Genomic DNA, 15,742 nt, shown 5'->3' on the forward strand with positions numbered 1-15,742 from the left:
AGGGTGCAATCCTAACCCTAACCTTTCCAGCACTGACTTAAGGGTAATGCAGCTCTGAGGTAAGGGAACAAACATTTCCTTACTTTGAGGAGGCCTCCGTGAGTGACACCCAACTGCAGGATGCAGCACATGTCCCACTGGCACTGCTATGACAGTGCTGGAAAGTACTGACATAAGGGGTTAGAAAGTACTGACATAAGGGGTTAGAATTCCGCCCTGAGTCTTTTATGTTTCAGCATTTTACAACTGTGAGGCTGAATTTCTACAGTTGCAGCAAGTGTGATACCTTTGTACCTTTTTTATTATTATGTAGGAATCACCAGTACAAAATTTTAAAAGTTTATTTTAAAAACAATGTATTTAAATTCAAACTAGCTTGACTGCATAGTGGCAAAATTTAAAACTGGATTCCACATTCTGTGATGCTAAATGAGCGCTTTATGACACTGTTGTTTCGAATATGGCATGAGGTAATCAAAAATCCTTTGGTGCGGCCTGTGTGGCACTGTCTGGAGAAAAATATTCTATGAGTTACCAACTGTTGCCATGATTTACAAAGGTAGGGCCTGTAGTCCATCTCTGTCTCACTCTGTTTCCCCGAGTTTTCAGCTGAGTTCAAGGATTTCTGCATGATTGTTTGAGTTGTTGCAAACAAAACCAAGTGATGCTCTCTTACAAGTTTGTCAAGAACCTGAGCACATTTTTTCAGGTTTGCTTCCTGCAGGGTAAGGTTCTCCCCTCCATTGACTCGGTCAATCCAATAAAAAGCTGATATACTGTCAATAATCAAAAGACAGAGGGAAGGGTGAGAGCAAAACACATTTTCCAAAGAGAAGAGGGTAAGAAGCAGATGAGTACTGCTGCTGCAGTTAACAAGGAAAAACCTCTCCAGACACTGTTTTATCATCTCTTCTGTGCCTTGGGACAATCTGTGTTCCAGAATGGTCACTAAACGCAGCATGTCAAAATGGAAGTCTGTATCAATAAAAAGCACGCCAACCTCCAAGCCACCTCCTGATTTTGGAAGAATGCATTGGGCAATAAGATGATACAGCATTTCTGTTTTTCCTGCTCCTTCTGGACCATGGAATTCAACAATATCTCCTGTTTAACAATGAAAAAGCACTGTTTAACCTAGAAAAGCATCTACTACTCAACATAACTGGTCAGCTTTCAGCTAGTACACATATATCGACACACTTATCCATGACTGCACTTACACATTTAGTTTTCAAAATCATTTTTTCTGATGTACATTAAGACCTTTTTATGGCACCACATCCTGATCTAAAGTAAACGTACATGAAATTCTGTGCATATTTAACTGCTCCGGTCAAGCAGAATTAAAAAAGGGAATTCTTAATTGAAGCACATTCTGGGTTACATGAACCACCTGAAAATAAGTGCACTATAAACAAGGAGACTAGGGGCCAGAAAGAATATTGGTTTACATAGTTTGAGTAAATACTTTTCCAAGACATTACAGTCTCCACAGTATATTCAAGGAGAAGGCAGGTTAAGAAAAAAGATTCCTATGAAAAGAGATAGATAATTTTAAAGATAGTCAGAGATAGTCTCTCTCAAGAGAAAGGAAGAAAACCTCCATCATAATTTTCATTTGTAAATCTCAAAATCCTTTCAAAGATGCACTCCATCATGGTGCAACTTTAGCCATTTCTGCCCAACTTTGCATATATGCAACAGAGATCAAATGTATACAGTTGTGGTCTGGGCAAAAATGGGTTAAGTAGTATCATCACAACTTACAAACCAGTTAAAAAAAGGAGTATAAAAATCATCCATCTACATTACAACATGAAATCAGGTTGAAACAGGACTTCATTAAGGTTCCAACTGGATCAATTACTGCTTAACGTTTGAGGGTAGTTTGTTTTTAAAGGAAAAAACTGCAATGTATAAAAGGCACTGATTGGGAATGTAGTGCTTGCTATAGTGCTTGCTGACCCAATGGTTAAAAACCCTCCATGTCAAAATCCCTCTTCATACCGAAAGCATCTTGAAGAAGGCTTCTTTTCAATAGTTACATGGATTTCAGAGTGATAACAGCTATGTGGCAGATTAAGCCACAAAATGACACATTCGCTACTTGCCTTTATATCACCACAGTTATTGCTCTACACAATGCAGAGAAAAAAGGGTTTTCTTTATATTTTTTACCGTGAGTGGGATATCCTTCATCAGCAAACAGACAAGGCTCAAGGCTTTTCAGAGAACTTCTACCCTCAAGTCGAGCTAGCAGCTTTAAGACAAAGAGAAAGGCAACATTAACTAAAATTAATGAGTCTTCAAACTAAATGTATAGATTTTTTGCAAAGCCAAGTGTAAGTTCAATGACTGATTTTAAAAATAATTTTGCACATACAGTTCAAGCTCCAGAGATGGCCTGCCTGCCTGAAATATCCAAATGAGTATCTACAGTTCTCAATTTACTAGGTCTTAATTTGCATATTTTTGAAATAGCACAATTTGCAAATTAATACCAGAAGTCTAATTTGCACAGGCTCATTTTTGGAATAGCACAGAAAAGCTTGCTGCGCTTCTGCATGTTTGGCCAGCAAGAGACATGTGCAATATTTTGAGTATTTTTCATGTCTAGAAAACTTCCATCTGCCTCCCTGGGAGTCTACAGTAAAGAAGGCAGAGAAATCTAGATGCAATCAACAGACTTCTGAGAGGGGAGTCACTTATTTTTTACAACAGAGCTGGAGGGACAAAGTCTTCTCTTACTTGCAAAGAGAGGCAAAAAGAAGTAGGCATTTTCCTGGCCAATTCGGCATTATCCAGTGTTACCTGCAATTTAGAGAAGATAGGCAGAAAAAACTTGTCTCCTTCCAGACAGGCAGAAAGAATAAGGGCTGAAAGAGCATGGTCTTCTCAAAGCTGCAGGCAGTTTGGGAAAAGAGACACACACCAGGGCAATGTATACAGGTGCAGCCTATTCATTTTTTATCTGCAGATTTGTCTCAACATGAATGGGGTGGGGGTACTGAAAGTCACACACACCTTTGCCCTGCTCTGGTGTCTTGCTCTGCTTCCAGGCAGCCCAAAACACTGCAAAAAGGCTCTGCCTGACACAGGCAGGGAAATAGCCCTGGAGCCATGGAAGATTTAGGCTACAATCCTCTCCACACTTTCCTGGGCGTAAGCCCCATTGACTGGAATGGGGCTTACTTCTGAGTAGAAACGCATAGGACTGCACTCTTAAAAGCTCAGCATCCCACCTGTGAAAGAAGTGGGACAGCTGGCAATGGGAGGGCTGAGTATGGAGCGGAGGGGATTGATAACAGCTGCCTTAGTTTCCTTCCATCCAGAAGTGTCAGGCTGCAGCGTATTTGCTTAACTCTATGGAATTTAGCACAACAAGTTTTTTGTTAATCGATCCACCTGTACTTTCTTTTTTGCATCCTAGAGGGACTAGAAAAATATTTGCTCTTGCTTACTTAAAGCAGCAAAAAGCCAGCAGGCATTTTTCTTTTAACATCTCTGTGTGTTCTCCACAGCTGCCTGAAACTTAGGCAAGACCTTACCTCTTCCTGTAGAGGGCTTAGAAGAGGATTTTTCCCCACTTGAACAGAGAGAGATGTTTGCACAAGATGAACAGCAAATTATCCTCCTATTCTGTTTGTACTTATTAGAGGATGGAAGAAAAGTCCTGGACAGCCCTTTGGGAAAGGTAAAAATAGCCGATGGGTCATCTGCTTTTTTTGCTCTATACTGCAGTGGGCAACTCCATGCCTCTTCTGCAAGCTCTCAACCTATACCAAAGGGATGAGAACTGAATAGGTGATAAGACAGATAGGGTCCACTGTCAACACCATGGTGGCAACCTGATAAAGGAGTGGAACCATTTTTACAAGATCCCATAGAGATTCGACTGTGGCTGCAATCCTAACCACACTTTCCTGAGAGCAAGCCCCATTGAACAAAATAGGACTTACTTCTGAGTAGACCTGGTTAGGATTGTGCCCTGTATCTGATGAGCCACTTTGTCAAAATGCACTGAGAGGTGTAGAAGTTTTGTTGTCTCAGTTCTTTTTCCTAAAATGATAATCCACCACAGCAGCTACACAGTCTTTGTTTCACATGCATGGATTGAGGCATAATCACACAGGCAACCAAGAAAAGGTCAAACTATCTTTCCTTGTTCTTCGCTCATTTGCCTTGTGCTGCAACCTTCTAGATACAGTGGGCCATTTCCTTTGGTCTGCAAGTTTCATGACATTTATCAAGAATGTCCTAGATAGCACAGCTAGAAAGGCTAATGCAGTATAGATTTTAGAGGGACAAATCTCTCAATGTAAAGGGATATTGTATTTTAATATCCCAAATTTCCAGAGGTACCAGGAAACACACACCACGCTATCACATGAATAAACATTAGGAATCTTTTATTTAATATATTTTCCCCTAATAATCTTATATCCCTGCTCATTAGGTTAAAAGGTACTTTTTAAGTGGTTATTTCATTACGACCAAACTATACATTATATGAAACCTATTTTTAGAAAAAAGTGTAACGTGGTAGTGGATCAGAAGTGGTCTTTTATCTTTAAAGATCAGCTACAAGAGTGTGGTGTGCAGTGCAGGAATGGATTAACACTTCTAACCACACCATTTTCATGCCAAAAATCCCGGTGAACAAGGGATTTGCCCTCAGTTGGCTGTCTGTAGCAAACAGGCACATGGAAGGCAAAATGCTGGTTTGATGCAGAAGGCAATTTTCAATGGGAAATACAGTAGTCAGGTTTGGTTAGGCTCTTAGCAAACTCATCAAATAAAAGGTGATAAAAGCCTACCCAAGCAAGATCTTTCCCATAACAAGATCCAAAACTGATCCAAGATCGAATCAGCTGCATGATGTCAGCTGTCAATTGCATGATGAATATTAATTAATGCAACTTTCTATTTTACAACAAAAAGAACCTGGACTGTGATATAGTAAAAAGAACACGGGACTCACTGACATATGCCAAAGAGCAGAAATTGAATTGTGAAATGTCACACTGGCATTGCAAATCCTTTACTTTGGCAAAATGATATGCTTGCACCATCCCAAACTTCTTGATATATGCATTAAACCCAAAGTTGTATCTGTTTATATTTCAGCCAGTATTGAGGATGGGATGTTAAATGGCAGTTTTTATTCTGTTTGATGGAATTATAATGAAAGCTAATGAGTGCTGGGTATACAGTATTTTATTGCTGTTTTTCCCTAAGTTATGATGAGCTGGTTTTACAATATTGTAATTAAAATAAACACTATTTGGATTTTAATCCTGTTTTGTGAGTCACCTTGGGTCCCATTGGGACTATAATCTGGGATATGATTTAAAAAATAAATACATAGCAGCTACTCACCCTGCATGTGCTAATATGCCCTATGAGGAGAGAGAATTCGAAGAGCGACTGGTTTTTCTCTCATGGTACCATAATCTAGACCAGGGGTGCCCAAACCCCGGCCCTGGGGCCACTTGTGGCCCTCGAGGCCTCTCAATGTGGCCCTCAGGGAGCCCCCAGTCTCCAATGAGCCTCTGGCCCTCCGGATATTTGTGGGAGCACACACTGGCCCGACGCAACTGCTTTCAGCTTGAGGGAGATTGTTTAACCTCTCGCGTGAGCTGTGGGATGAGGGCTCCCTCCACTGCTTGTTGTTTCACATCTGTGATGCAGTAGCGGCAGCAAAGGAAAGGCCAGCCTTGCTTTGTGCAAGGCCTTTTATAGGCCTTGAGCTATTGCAAGACCGTCATTCATTCATATAAGTTCATCTTTAATATATTCATTTATGTTAACTTATGTAAATTTATTCAAATTTTAAAAGTAAATTAATTCTTTTTTTCCCCCGGCCCCCAACAGTGTCTGAGAGACGATGTGGCCCTCCTGCCAAAAACTTTGGACACCCCTGATCTAGACCAGTGATTTTCAACCACAGTGCAGTGGCACATTGGTGTGCTGCAGATGGTCCACAGGTGTGCCTTGGCAGTTTGGTGAAGTACATTTATTAGTAGGGCCATTGGGGGATGTGAGCCCCCTGCCAGCAGCATGGAGTCAATTGTGAAAAATGGTGGAACCTTGACAATATTAGCATCAGTATGCTGTGAGATGAAAAAGGCTGAAAATTGCTGATCGAGACCCTTGACAGTGCCTGGAAAGCATGTGTGGGGTCATCTCTCTGCATGTCTGAAAGACACAGAGACAGAGTTGAGCCTGTGGGCACTCTGGCAGGCTATACATATGCTAGTGTCTTTTTTGTTTTTTGAACCAAGACATTCTGCACAGAACATTTTCTGGGAATCACACCATGGTGCTTGCTTTTCAGCACCTCTCACTTTGCTAGCTGCTTTCAAGAATAATCCATATTGTTTGTTATAGCCTAAATATGAATATTATAAAGGCTCACCTCTTTTTCATAAATAACAGCAGGTGCTTATTGAGAGAACTGCATATGCAGATTATTATGATAATTAAGTACTAACGCACCTGTGTTTCTGGTGTGTGTTTTCTTCCTAGTTTTTGAAGCAAAATAACTGCAGCCGTTTAGCATCATGCTGCGTGCCATGGGCAACATCCCAGGGAGCCAGTTAGCAGTTTTAAAAAAGCAGAACAAAAAAATACAACAAAAGCAAGTCTCTGAGTTAGCAATCTGAAACCAACTGTTCGGTTGTTAAATATTAGTTTTCAAAACTGGAATATTAAAGGTTCTGCTTCTGTGCATATTCCAAACTTATGTTTATAACAATTTTGCTTACTTTATAAAATTCATTTATAACATTAGGAAACAAGGCCACACCCACATACATATATCCCCACCCACCCTTCCTGCAAGGAACTTCCAAAAATGTGAGTGCTTGTTCTTCTAGCCAGCCTCAGAAATTTACAACACCCTGTGAGATAGGTTACACTGAAAGGGAGTGTGGTGAGAGTACTCCACATGCTGTGGAACAGTGGTTAGAGCATCAAACAATGAAAGAAGAGACCTAGATTCAAATCCATGCTCAGTCATGAAGCTTATTATGTGAACCTGGGTCACCTATGAACCTATTCATAGAATTGCTATGAGCATAAAATAGCAAGGAGTTCCACAGATTAATCACACAAGTATATTTGTATGTTGGCAACCTTCAGTCTCGAAAGACCATGGTATTGTACTCTGAATGGTGGTTCTGGAACAGCGTCTAGTGTGGCTGAAAAGGCCGATTCGGGAGTGACAATCCCTTCCACACTGGGAGCAAGTGCAGTCTGTACCTGGTCTCTCTCCCTGGCTATGGGCCTTCCTTCTTTGCCTCTTTGCCTCAGTCTGTTGGCCAAGTGTCTCTTCAGACTGGGAAAGGCCATGCTGCACCGCCTGCCTCTAAGCGGGCCGCTCAGAGGCCAAGGTTTTCCACCTGTTGAGGTCCACTCCTAAGGCCTTCAGATCCCTCTTGCAGATGTCCTTGTATCGCAGCTGTGGTCTACTTGTAGGGCGCTTTCCTTGCACGAGTTCTCCATAGAGGAGATCCTTTGCGATCCGACCATCATCCATTCTCACGACATGGCCAACGCAGGCATCTCTGTTTCAGCAGTGCATACATGCTAGGGATTTCAGCATGTTCCAGGACTGTGTTGTTTGGAACTTTGTCCTGCCAGGTGATGCCAAGGATGCGTCAGAGGCAGCGCATGTGGAAAGCATTCAGTTTCCTCTCCTGTTGTGAGCAAAGAGTCCATGACTTGCTGCAGAACAGAAGTGTACTCAGGACGCAAGCTCTGTAGACCTGGATCTTGGTATGTTCCGTCAGCTTCTTGTTCGACCAGGCTCTCTTTGTGAGTCTGGAAAACGTGGTAGCTGCTATACCGATGCATTTGCTTAGCTCGGTATCGAGAGAAAGAGTGTCGGAGATCGTTGAGCCAAGGTACACAAAGTCATGGACAACCTCCAGTTCATGCGCAGAGATTATAATGCAGGGAGGTGAGTCCACATCCTGAACCATGACCTATGTTTTCTTCAGGCTGATCGTCAGTCCAAAATCTTGGCAGGACTTGCTAAAACGATCCATGAGCTGCTGGAGATCTTTGGCAGAGTGGGTAGTGACAGCTGCATCGTCGGCAAAGAGGAAGTCACGCAGACATTTCAGCTGGACTCTGGACTTTGCTCTCAGTCTGGAGAGGTATCTGGTCCAGAGATAGATGCCTTCTGTTGCAGTTCCAAAGACAATCTTCAGCAGGACAGTTAAGAAAATCCCAAACAAGGTTGGCGCAAGAACACAGCCCTGCTTCATACCGCTTCGGATGTCAAAGGGGTCTGATGTGGAGCCATCGAAGACAACAGTGCCCTTCATGTCCTTGTGGAAAGATCTGATGATGCTGAGGAGCCTGGGTGGACATCCGATCTTGGGGAGAATCTTGAAGAGGCCGTCCCTGCTGACCAGGTTGAAAGCCTTCATGAGATCTATGAAGGCTATAAAGAGTGGCTGTCGTTGTTCCCTGCATTTCTCCTGCAGCTGTCTAAGGAATAATACCATATCAGTGGTGGACCTGTTTGCTCGGAATCTGCACTGCGATTCTGGATAAATGCTCTCTGCAAGTACCTGGAGCCTCTTTAGTGCAACTCGGGCAAACAGCTTTCCTACAATGCTAAGGAGAGACCTGCAAGATGACCTGCAAGAAATAGATGACGTACACAAAACAGCTGTCATCGACATGGAGCTGAGCAGACTGCAGATGGACATCATCGCCCTTTAAGAGACGAGGCTGCCAGATTCCTGATCTGTCAAGGAGAGAAATTTCTCATTTTTCTGGCAGGGAAAACCACCAAACGAAACCAGGGAACATGGTGTTGGCTTTGTGGTCAGAAATACCCTGCTGGAATCCATCATCCCACCTACTGTGGGAAGTGAAAGAATTTTGTCCCTGCAGCTCCAGTCATCAGCAGGACCTATCACTCTCATCAGTGCTTATGCACCGACTCTGTAGTCTCCAGCAGAAGCCAAAGACAAATTTTATGATGACCTGGCCACCACTATCAAGAAGATCCCCGTAAAAGAGCCATTGTTCATCCTCGGCGATTTCAATGTTAGAGTTGGTGCTGATAACAGTTTGTGGCCCACTTGCTTAGGTCAGTTCGGCACTGGGAAGATGAACAAAAATGGCCAACGCCTGCTAGAGTTTTGCTGTCATCACGGTCTCTGTGTCATCAACACGTTCTTCAACATAAAGTCTCTTGGAGACACCCAAGATTTAAAGCAATGGCACCAGCTTGACCTGATTCTCACCAGATGCTCCAGCCTTCCCAGCATCAAGATCACATGCAGCTATCAGGGTGCTGCCTGCGACACTGACCGCTCCCTGGTGTGCAGCAGAGTGAAACTGCAAACAAAGCGACTGTATCACACAAAAAAGGAAGGAAGACCTTGCATTGATACTAGCAAGACCCAGGATCAGAGAAAAGTGGAGGAATTTGCATGAGCGCTTGAGGAATCTCTTCCAGGCCCTGCCGATGCAAATGCATCCAACAGATGGGAACATTTCAAGAATGCCGTTTAATATACCACCTTGTCCATATTTGGCAAGAAGACCAACAAGACGGCAAACTGGTTTGAAGCCCACTCTGAGGAGTTGACACCAGTCATTGAGGAAAAGAGGAGAGCTCAAGCAGCACACAAGGCCTGTCCCAGTGAGCGCAACCTGCAGGTCCTCCGAGCTGCTCGCAGCAAAGTCCAGCAGACTGCCAGGAGATGTGCTAACGGCTACTGGCTCCAGCTCTGTTCCCAGATACAGATAGCAGCTGACACGGGCAACATCAAGGGGATGCATGACCGTATCAGGCAGGCCCTAAGTCCAACACAGAAGAAAATTGCCCCTCTGAAGTCTGCCACAGGTGAGGTCATCCAGGATTGGGCGCAGCAGATGGAACGCTGGGTGCAGCACTACTCTGAGCTATATTCCAGAGAAAATGTAGTCACCGAAGAAGCGCTGAACAACATTGAGTGCTTGCCTGTGCTGGAAGAGCTTGACAGTGAACCAACCCTAGAAGAACTTCACGTGGCCCTGGACTCCCTTGCCTTTGGCAAAGCACCTGGAAAAGACAGCATCCCTGCTGAAGTCCTAAAGTGCTGCGAAGAGATCATCACCACTGAGCTGCATGAAATCCTCTGTCTCTGTTGGAGAGAAGGTGGAGTACCTCAAGACATGAGGGATGCAAACATCATCACGCTGTACAAGAACAAAGGTGACAGGGGTGACTGCAACAACTACCACGGCATCTCTCTCCTTAGCGTTATATTTCTAATAGAACAAAGCATTTCCAATAGAATACAAGCATTCTGGTGGCCTCCCTTACACCTGGCATTCTGAGGGAGCTTCCTTCTAAAATCAGGAGGTTGCACATACACATCATGGCTTGTAACCCATAATGGACTTTTCCTCCAGAAGTCTTTCCAATCCCCTTTTGAAGGCATCTACGACAGATGCCATCACTATATCCTGTGGCAAGGAATTCCACAGACTAATGACGCGCTAGGTAAAGAAATATTTTCTTTTGTCTGTTCTAATTTTCCTGATGCTCAATTTTAGTGGATGTCCTCTGATTCTGGTGTTGTGTGAGGGGGAAAAGAGTATCCCTCTAGCCATCCCTGCATAATTTTGTACAGCTCAATCATGTCCTCCCAGGTGTCTTTTTTCAAGACCAGGGGTGTCCAAACTTTCTGGCAAGAGGCCCACATCATCTCTCTGACACTACATTGGGGGCTGGGGAAAAAAAGAATTAATTTACATTTCAAATTTGAATAAATTTACATAAACGAATATATTAGAGATGTAACTTATATGAATGAATAGGCTTTGCACTATAAAAGGTCTTGCACAAAGCAAGACTGGCCGTTCCGTCACTGCTGCATCACAGACATGAAAGAGCAAGCAGTGGAGGGAGCCCTCATCGCACAGCTCACACAAGAGGTTAAACAGTCGCCCTCATGCTGAGAGCAATTGCAGTTACTCTAACTGAGTAAGAGGCACTTTTTCAAGCAGGTGCTCCTCTTTTTTTAGCAGGGGGAGAGTAACTGGCCCCTCCTCATCCCAGCAGTGTCTTTTCTAGTGGCTGCCTGCTGGTGTTCTTTTGCATCTTTTTAGATTGTGATCCCTTTTGGGACAGGGAGCCATTAATTATTTGATTTTTCTCTGTAAACCGTTGTGAACTTTTTGTTGAAAAGCTGTATATAAATACTGTATATAAATAATGATAATGATAATAATAATAGGGCCAGCACGGGCACCAGCAAATTTCCAGAGGGCCAGAGGCTCATTGGAGACTGGGAGCTCCCCTTGGGCTGGATTGGGAGTCCCTGAGGGCTGCAAGTGGCCCCAGGGCCGGGGTTTGGGCAGCCCTGTTCTAGTCTGAAGAGCCCCAAAAGCTGTAGCCTTTCCTTATAAGGTAGGTGCCCCGACCCAATGATGAAGGGGCTACATTCCCTTTTTTACTCTGGGGAAAAAAATACACCAAACAGGAAGTATGTTAAAGATTCATAGCAATTTGAGTGGTAGGAAGCAGCAAGCCCCTCTCTTGTCCTGCCAAAGTTTGGAGTCACCCAGCAGGCAGGAGGAGACCCAGCAGGGAAGAGAAAAGGAAGCCCTTCTTCACACAGTGCATAATGGAAGGGAAATACCGCCATAAGCCTGCTGTGAGTGCTGGCTACAAAAGAGGCCTTGACAAAGCTGGGTATTACTGGCCTTATTGGTTATTATTGGCTATTATTAATTATTGGTTAATTATTATTGTATATTGTTGCTTATTTTTGGCTATTATTACTAAATCTTGGTTATATTATTGTTATTGGCTATTACTGATTATTGGTTAATTATTATTGTATGTTATTGGCTATTGTCAATTATTGGCTATATTATTATTACTGGGAATTATTTTTAAGTATTGACTATATAATTAGTTACTATTATTATTAACTTGATTATTATTGGGTGTTATTAATTATTGGCAATTCCAATGATTATTATTGGACATTATTGTTAATTATTGGTAATGCTATTGATTATTACGGCATTATTATTAATTATTGGCTTACAGACCAATCCTATCCACAGTTTCCTGGGAGTAAGCCCCATTGACACTAATGGGACTTACCTCTGAGTAGACATGCACGGGCTTGGGCTGTCATTTACTACTGGGCATTATTAATTACTGGCTGTTATTGATTATTACTGGGTATTATTAATTATTTGCAATACTGATTGTTAAGGCATTACTATTAATTACTGCCAATGTTATTGATTATTAATTGCTGGCTGTTACTGGTTCTTGGAGGCAGGAGGATGACCTGCTGGCTCCCCTACTGGGGCCCGGCCTTGCTCTGGCCCTGCCTATCCAGTGGAGCCTCCAGCTGCAGGGGCAGCCTATCTGAGCGCAGGAGCGGGGGCGGGGCTGGCCGGAGGCGCCCGGCGTCCCTGGGAGGGCCGCTCCGCCCAAGACCCGGGAAGAGGAACGGCCTCGCGCCTCACCTGCGCCCCCGACTCCGCCTTCCCGAGCCCGTCAGTCATAGCTCCGGCCGAGAGCGGCTCGCGCCGCGTCCACCACTCATCGCCGCCAGGGAAGGCTACGGCTTCAGTGCGCACGCGCGCAGGAGCCTTTGCGCATGCGCACCTCGCACTCCAGCTGGCAACCCCGCCACGCAGCTCTCAGGAGCGCCCTTCCCTCCTGCGCATGCGCATCGCGTCCTGGCGCTCCCTCCTTGGGAGTGGCTCGCGCGCCGCTGCTGCTGCGTTTAAGGGAAGGGAGGGAAGGGAAGGGAAGGGACGGAGTTTCTTCCAAGCTGATGCTGGATGGCATTTGTTTGGGTTGCAAAACCCCTATGCATTTTACAGTTTTACACACACGCATATACTTACATTACATAGGGTGTGTATATATAGGTGTGTGTGTATATATATATATGGGTTTTGCACACACCCTATATAATGTATATATATTAAATATATATAATACATAAATTCATATATTTACCTGTGTCTTATCATCAATTATGGAATATATTAGGTCAGTGGAACTTCCATGTATACATACAGAGTTTTGCATATATATATATATATATATATATATATATATATATATATATATATAATTTATATTATGTATACATTATATTATATATTCAATAAATTATATATTGATATATATTAATATATTACATATTAATATTACAATTCACAAGCCACCTTCTATGCCAAGGGTGGCCAAACTTGCTTAATATAAGAGCCACCAGCAATAAACTCTGGGTGTTTGTGAGCCTCAATATTTTAATTCTTAAATATATTTACTCACCATGGACATTAAACTTACTAGTAAGTTTTAATCCAGTGGCCTCTCACTTTATACTCAGGAAATAATTAGAAAGTCTGGAAAATTTCTTAGTTACCTTTTATATTAACTGTGATGCAGTAGCGTAGCAAGAGGGGGTGCAAAGCACTAGGTTTTGCAGGCACCTGAATGCACTATGCAAACAGCCCTCCCCTTCAGAGCCATTCTGCGTAATGGGAGCAAAATGGAGGCATATCTTCATAGTTGTGATGACTGGTGCATGTCCTGAGGTCATGGAGCCAATATCTGAGTCAACTACTGTCAGGTTCCATGAGACAGGTCAAAATATAATCTGTTCATCAGCAGGTTTTAAAACAAGGGACAATTGTAGTCTTTCTGGCAGTGGTGGAGCTAGAGGGGGGCAAAGCACTAAATTTTGCAGGGAGCCTCACTGCAATGCGCAAGGGGCACCCCCCTCCCCTTCAGAGCCATTCCAGGCAGTGTGGGAGCATTCCCATCACCCAGAATGGCTCCAAAGGGGAGGGGCCCTTTGCACAGCGTATTCAGGCACCTGCAAAACTTAGTGCTTTGTACCCCCTCTAGCTATGCCACTGCTGAGATGCAATAAAAGGAGCACAGCCACATATTTCCACGAGCCGCACATTTGATGTCAAAGACCCGCATGTGACTTGCAAGCCACGGTTTGGCCACCCTAATATACAATCCAGTAAAAATGTCTGTGCCTGGTCAAAATAAAAACAAATGCTATTCTGAACCTCCCTAGGGAGGCCGTTCTACAGGTGGGGCCACCACCACACAGAAGTTCCCAAACCAATGCCTCACTGGCTGAATAGGTTCATATTGTATTACATTGTGTTGCATTCAGGTACAGTGAATTAACTGCAGCTCAGCCTTCAGTCTTCTGGAGTTCAATCCTATGCATGTTTATTCAGAAGCAAGTCTCACTGTAGTAATTGGAGCTTACTCCAAGGTTATCCTAACCAACTTTCCCGCGCCAATGGGACTGTGCCATCAGGGCACACACTGCGTTCTGTGCTTGTTCTGTGCTTGCGTTCTGTCCTGCGGTACGCAGGACCTGGTTAGAGATGTAAACGTTACTGAGCCATTGGGGAACAGTGATCATGCTGCGATCCGTTTTGACGTGCACGTTGGGGGAAGAATACCAGGCAAATCTCTAACAAAAACCCTTGACTTCCAACGGGCAGACTTCCCCCAAATGAGGAGGCTGGTTAGAAGGAGGTTGAAATGGAGGGTAAAAAGAGTCCAATCTCTCCAGAGTGCATGGAGGCTGCTTAAAACAACAGTAATAGAGGCCCAGCAGAGGTGTATACCGCAAAGAAAGAAGAGTTCCACTAAATCCAGGAGAGTGCCCGCATGGCTAACCAGCCAGGTTAGAGAGGCTGTGAAGGGCAAGGAAGCTCCCTTCCATAAATGGAAGTCTTGCCCTAATGAGGAGAATAAAAAGGAACATAAACTGTGGCAAAAGAAATGTAAGAAGGTGATACGGGAGGCCAAGCGAGACTATGAGGAACGCATGGCCAGCAACATTAAGGGGAATAATAAAAGCTTCTTCAAATATGTTAGAAGCAGGAAACCCGCCAGAGAAGCGGTTGGCCCTCTGGATGGTGAGGGAGGGAAAGGGGAGATAAAAGGAGACTTAGAGATGGCAGAGAAATTAAATGAGTTCTTTGCATCTGTCTTCACGGCAGAAGACCTCGGGCAGATACCGCTGCCCGAACGGCCCCTCCTGACCGAGGAGTTAAGTCAGATAGAGGTTAAAAGAGAAGATGTTTCAGACCTCATTGATAAATTAAAGATCAATAAGTCACCGGGCCCTGATGGCATCCACCCAAGGGTTATTAAGGAATTGAAGAATGAAGTTGCAGATCTCTTGACTAAGGTATGCAACTTGTCCCTCAAAACCGCCACAGTGCCAGAAGATTGGAGGATAGCAAATGTCACGCCTATTTTTAAAAAGGGAAAGGGGGGGACCTGGGAAATTATAGGCCGGTCAGCCTAACATCCATACCGGGTAAGATGGTGGAATGCCTCATCAAAGATAGGATCTCAAAACACATAGACGAACAGGCCTTGCTGAGGGAGAGTCAGCATGGCTTCTGTAAGGGTAAGTCTTGCCTCACTAACCTTATAGAATTCTTTGAAAAGGTCAACAGGCATGTGGATGCGGGAGAACCTGTGGACATTATATATCTGGACTTTCAGAAGGCGTTTGACACGGTCCTTCACCAAAGGCTACTGAAAAAACTCCACAGTCAGGGAATTAGAGGACAGGTCCTCTCGTGGATTGAGAACTGGTTGGAGGCCAGGAAGCAGAGAGTGGGTGTCAATGGGCAATTTTCACAATGGAGAGAGGTGAAAAGCGGTGTGCCCCAAGGATCTGTCCTGGGACCGGTGCTTTTCAAC

At 43.9% G+C, this 15,742-nt stretch overlaps 1 protein-coding gene across 2 annotated transcripts; it reads right to left on the reverse strand.

Annotated features, from left to right (window-relative positions):
• Positions 1–327: 327 nt before the first annotated feature.
• On the reverse strand, positions 328–12,584 carry XRCC2 (X-ray repair cross complementing 2). Of its 2 annotated transcripts, XM_066631005.1 has the most exons (4): positions 12,502–12,575; positions 2,749–2,811; positions 2,179–2,260; positions 328–1,104 (listed from the first exon to the last, which is right to left on the reverse strand). In XM_066631005.1, the coding sequence occupies exons 1-4, from the start codon at positions 12,538–12,540 to the stop codon at positions 398–400; spliced, it is 891 nt and encodes a 296-aa protein (XP_066487102.1). In that variant the 5' UTR covers positions 12,541–12,575; the 3' UTR covers positions 328–397. The 2 variants fall into 2 exon arrangements, with proteins under 2 accessions (XP_066487102.1, XP_066487103.1); XM_066631006.1 differs by lacking the exon at positions 2,749–2,811 and having other exon boundaries at positions 12,502–12,584.
• Positions 12,585–15,742: the final 3,158 nt, after the last annotated feature.

Source organism: Tiliqua scincoides, chromosome 5 (assembly GCF_035046505.1).
Source record: "Tiliqua scincoides isolate rTilSci1 chromosome 5, rTilSci1.hap2, whole genome shotgun sequence".
NCBI lineage: Eukaryota > Metazoa > Chordata > Lepidosauria > Squamata > Scincidae > Tiliqua > Tiliqua scincoides.